The 6,000-nt window shown below is 33.0% G+C and overlaps 1 protein-coding gene across 5 annotated transcripts in view; it reads right to left on the reverse strand.

Moving 5' to 3' along the window:
* Positions 1–6,000, reverse strand: part of LOC135220913 (syntaxin-binding protein 5-like) — a 1,025,750-nt gene that overhangs the window by 341,216 nt on the left and 678,534 nt on the right. For 4 of the 5 annotated variants that reach the window (XM_064258544.1, XM_064258543.1, XM_064258541.1 and 1 more), the window contains exon 14: positions 5,893–6,000. This exon is cut by the window's right edge and continues 1,261 nt beyond it. The exons of the other annotated variant lie outside the window; for it this stretch is intronic. In XM_064258544.1, coding sequence (XP_064114614.1) covers positions 5,893–6,000 — 108 coding nt within the window. The remainder of the gene's footprint in view (positions 1–5,892) is intronic. 5 annotated transcript variants of the gene reach the window in all.

Genomic DNA, 6,000 nt, shown 5'->3' on the forward strand with positions numbered 1-6,000 from the left:
GCGGCCTTGGTTACCATTGATCCGGTTTAACAGCACTTGTCTAACAATGACAATAACTGGATGTTCAGCACCGATATTTGTAGATCCCCGGTTAACGGCAGTGCCATTATATGGGGATTGGCCCTATCATGGTCGATTTTCAGTTATCACACTCTCCAGAACAGAAATCCCCATTAATAACTGGGGACTGCCTATCTATATCTATATATATTACTATATATATAAAATAATATATATATAGATATATATATATATATATATGTATATATATATTATTATATATATATATATACATATATATAATAGATATATAGTATATATATATATAGTATATAATATATAGTATATAATAAATAGTATATATATATTATGAATATCTTATATCTATTATAAAAATAATATTATAATTATTATAATATATGTATATATATATATATATATATATTATATAGATCTATATATATATATATATATATATATATATATAGCAATATATTATTTAAATATATATTTACATATATATATATATATATATATATATATTTCTATATATATATATTATGATATAGATATATAGATATATATAGAGTATATATATATATAGTATATATAATATATTCATATATATATATAATAGTTATCGGTATATTCATATATTAATTTATATATTAGAATATATTATATAATCATATATAGATATACATATATATATATATATATATATATATATATATTATATATATATATATATATATATATACATATATATATATAATATATATATATGTATTATATATTATATATATATATATTCGTATGTATATATATATATATATATATATATATATATATTATTATAATACACATACATACATACATACAGGCCATCCCCAGTTATTGGCAGAGGTTCTGTTCCGATGACTTGATATGAGAAAATCGCCAATAACCAAAATTGGTGAGTTTTGGTGCTTACCGGCACTGATAAGCCAATGAATCTTCTTCATCAGGTATGTATCAGTGCCAATAATCTATTATCAGCACCAATAAGCAGAAATCGGTTCATTTCGGCACTGATCATTGCAGATTTCCATTGCTAGACAAGCACCATAAAACCAGATCACTGATAACTGAGGCCACAGATAAGCGGGAACTGCCTGTATTATATACATGTGTATACTATATACATAGTGCATACATATACGTCTACATATACGTATATAGACACATGCTTATGTATGCATAAATAATATACATATATAAATATAAAAGTTATTGTGAGCAAGTTGATATGGGCATTATATTTACCAGTATAATCAGATCATAAATTTCAAATACCCAAATGAACCATCACAACACTTGGTGCCTATTCAAAGAAATTTTCAAGTTTTTTAATACATGATGCATTTAACGTAAAATGAAATTGTTCATTCAATTTTAGAAGTTTCAGCCAACCTACTTTTTCAAAGCTTAAGACTGAACGATCACAAGACTACTGAGATTGTAAGACAGAAGAGTATGTAAAACACAATTATACTTAAATATGAATAGAAATAATCAGAAAATATTTTGAATTCAATTAGAGCAGAGGCCAAAAAAATTAGAAGGCATACACAGGAAAATTCTAAACAGCATAGAAACGTCACCTACAAGAAGGATTTTCTCAAAATGAGCTGGGGAATGGGGAGGGCTGAACACTGATAGGTCTACCAACAGCAGAGAAATTTATAGCCTACTGAGAATTACCGTAAATGTTCAAGACCAGAAAACTTGAAGCAGGATAAGTCTGCAAAGATCTGAGATAGATTTTCAAACAATACTAGGCATATTAAACAGATATGCAGTATTCTAAGCGATTCCTAAGTAATATCTCAACCACAAGACTGGAATTTTTCTTACATGATATCACGGACATGAAAAATTCTTGAATTTAATAAAATTCTTCATGCCAAAGGAATTGGCATTTTTAAGAAGAAATTATTAAGCTCACCACTACCACAGGATAGAAGGTAAAAATATATGTATATATCCATATGACAGCTGCATACGACAAATAGTACCATCTCTCAAATTTGTATAAATGCAACACATGAACAAGAAATACTTTGCAAATCCTACAGAGATGTATACATATGTGAGAACCAGTCCTCATGGTAGTTAGGGGACAGAATTTAATGATATCTGTCTAATGCAGTACCACAACTGACAATATAAAAATGTATCCAACTGCACTTGTGTAATGTGAAATCAATATTATCCTACAGTGATACAATAATCTATTACAATGGCAGTATATGTGAGCAATATGATTAAACTACTTTACGGATGATTTTCATACACAATATGACACTGTTCACAAAGTTTTACTGGATTATGTCATAGTACTTGGAAAAGCGTTAACTACAATAAATTGCAGATATCTCACTGAAATATGCAATACCATGAGCCTCTAAATACCTTGAAAACAACTGGTACTACTACATCTAACACCTTTCAAATCTAGACAGCCATTAGTAAATTTCCTTGAAAATTTCAGCTATTCCAGTTACTTGAAATTCATCTAGCACCATCACTATATCTTATGATGAACCAATTCAAAAGATAAAAAATTACCTTTCAACAAATTTCATCTAAGATATATTAGTGACAGCTTTAAACAGGAAACTATGAAGGTCAAGGGAGGGAAATGGCAGTAGGTGACGTTACTACCAAAACTGGTGTAGTGCCTGGTGTGTAAGAGAGAGAGTGCCCTCTGCTCTAGCCGCGCCACAGCCATCGACCCACCACCACTCCCGCTGCCGCTGCCACCACCACCACCAATACTGCCACCACCCACACTCCCAGCACTTGAAGGTGCTGAGTGAGGCCCACCCGGAGTGGGTGGGGGGCTGCAGGGGGGGTCTTCTGGGGTGGTGGTAAGCCCTCCCCCTCCACCCGCAGTGGTGAAGGCCCTGACCAGGCGTGCTCGAGTACCTTGGCTCCTGCAACGGCGCATGTTGTCCCCTCGTTCGCTGCCAAAACGACGTATTCCACCTGCCCGACCTCCCCCCGTAGGCGACAGGCACACCCCGTTCAGCTAGAACACATGCCCACCCCTCAGTTAACAGCCACAGGACTCATGCTATGGCTGCTGTTGTTATTAAGAACAGCTCTAATTGTAGACAGCAGCAATATTTTTTTTTTACATTAACTAATAGCATAAGTCTGGTGGAGCAGCAGGGGGACGAGTGGTCCAGGCTAAAGGTGGCCAAAGAGGCCGCAGCTAAGGCAGGGCCTAGGTGCTGCCTGGTGAACCCGTGCTGTGCTCCTCATGCACTTTGACCCCTTATAATCAAGCAATATAGGGCAGATTTGAAGACCCTTTTTCACTTTAATCTCCTACTGAATGCACAGAAAAATTATAATTAAAATTACAAATACTTAAGTGAAGGGTATACAAATCTGATTTTTCTAGAACTGTCTTAAATTACTTATAAGGTTTGAGTCTCTACCTTAAAATATAATTACTATCTGAAAAATGGAAGAAACTGTGGAAAACAATAGTAGTATACTAAAAGTGAATGTGTGGAGTGTTGCCTTCAAATTCACATTTTCTTCCTTTTCCCTGATGCAAAATTGTAGACCAGGCTAGTCCTTGGTGAATGATGTTCATACAGGAAACCATTCCAAAACATAATTTATTTGGACAAATAACTATAAAGAAAACTAAATAAAATATGGAACACCATTAACTTAAAAGAACATAAAAGCCTAATACTGCTCTTGAAAATGAAACATCAAAAAGTCAGTCATGTTATCAAAATAAATAATCATGTAATAAGCTCCTCCTTAGATATATGGCCTCTTCATTTGAAGAATTCTACATTATATAAAAAAATATGGTTCCATAATATGATATGATAGTATGTTCCATATTCCATTTTGCAGAAATCTAAAAGCCACACTCAATATTCCTTAACTACTATTATAATGGATGGGCTTCATTTTGAAACTGTGCATAAAAATACTGGTATTTACAGCAGTCATTTTACCTCCGAAATACAGTACCAATATATTGTTGAGACATCAAATATAAATATTTAGCATTCATTTAGTGCACCATGTCTATCTATGTGAAATGTTTATATACACTGGTGTTATAAAAAGTAGATTTGCAGTTTCCATCTTATACTCTGCCAATATTGACTTCACATACTAGCTACTTTGCTCCTTTATGTATGAACTGTACAACAAGTCTGGAGCCACTAGGAAAATAAGATAGTTTTCCAACAAGCAAATTTAACCCTTGCCTACTTTGCTAAGGTTGTAAGATAAAGCATTATTTCAAGCCACCTATAAATACTAAACTACAAAACAGGCTATCATTACTTTAAATATTTACCAATAATTATAAATGGACTTTTAAAAAACTTAAGGCAACTGCGGTCTCCATTGCAATTCGTATTGGGGATGGTCGTATTAATGACACTTGAAGTGGCATTTAAAGTGGGTATAGACGATATCATGTTAGAAGTTGGAGTTGTATGAGGTAAAGATGTAGTAGGTGTGCTAACAGAGGTGGTAGAAACTGGGGAAGAGCAATTGGATACATCCTTCTACAGTGCAGCAGTATAGGGGTAGAAATGGAAGAAGATTAAATATATGAACCAAACACTAGACCATAATTTCATTTGACAGTACGTATCTAAAATATACAGTAAACTTACCAAACTATTGTTATATCCAATACTGCAGGCAACAGTAACAATAAATGAACACTGCTGTGCACATCATACCAAAATAAAATTCAATACAAAGCCTCTTTTCATATTAAACTAAGTACAATAAATTAAACGCAAAGCACATAATCCTATCATACCTATCCATATCTACATAAAATTAAGTGCTTTCCTCTTCTATGAAAAACTGGTGCATAATATAACAAATCCATTAAGAATCCCCAGTATTTCCTCAGAGGCCTCATACCATAATATCTGACTCAAAGTATTCTTTCCATCACATACATATTCACTTTACATCACTGAACACTGAAGAGATTCTAAATGCAAATGTTTTTACAGATATTATTTACAAACAAAATCATGCATGTCATAATTTGTAAGGGAATAGAAAATAACACATGAAAGCCATTCAAACCTTCAAGGTTTTTCATTTTGTAAACTCAGTTCAACAGAAAATATAACACTCAATAGAAACCCTTTTCATAGGGATTTCTCTTTTGTGGCTAAATATCTTAGATTTGCCGCATTTAACCATCTTTCGTCACATTATGTGGTATTATGTCCAGCAAAAGAAAAATTAGAGCAACAGTTACTTGGCATTGCTTGGCTGATATGGGCCACACTGGCTAGATGAAACTTTGATTATAAAGAACATACTTCCACAAACTGTTCTTCAGTGAATCAAACTAGTATTGTAATGGCAAGTATAATAAATATGCTTATATTTTTTCTAAGGAGCAGATAAATCTAAGCATTGTGTAATGTCACATAATACAGAATACAAAACATTGCAGCTAGGTTATCACACTGTGTAAACAAACACTGCATCCACAAAAACTGCCAAAACAAGGTCAAATATATCAAAATGGTAACAGACTCTAAGCTTGCCTCCATTTGTTACGGCTGCTTTAACAGTGGCTGGGTTCTTAATAGAGCACAGGCTTAGTTATAAATTTGGCATCTGCACTATAAGATATGGCTCTCTTCATATGTTTCCACCTTATTTAAAAAATATAAAAGTTCCAATTCAGCACTGGCATGGAATTTTCGTTTAAGATGCATGGATGAAATTAAAATTAAAAGTCACTTTGTTAGATTAGTAAATTAGACATACTAATCCACACAAAGCTCAACAGCATACTGGATAAGACAAATGGAGACCAACAGAACATACCCTGTAATGCTTGTGATGAACTCTTCTTTGTGATATGGCTGACAAAAGACTTGAATGCTCCTTTACTGTTTGGGCTGGTTACAGTAACCCCAGTTGATGCAACTTGAC

Source organism: Macrobrachium nipponense, chromosome 2 (assembly GCF_015104395.2).
Source record: "Macrobrachium nipponense isolate FS-2020 chromosome 2, ASM1510439v2, whole genome shotgun sequence".
Classification (NCBI taxonomy): Eukaryota; Metazoa; Arthropoda; class Malacostraca; order Decapoda; family Palaemonidae; genus Macrobrachium; species Macrobrachium nipponense.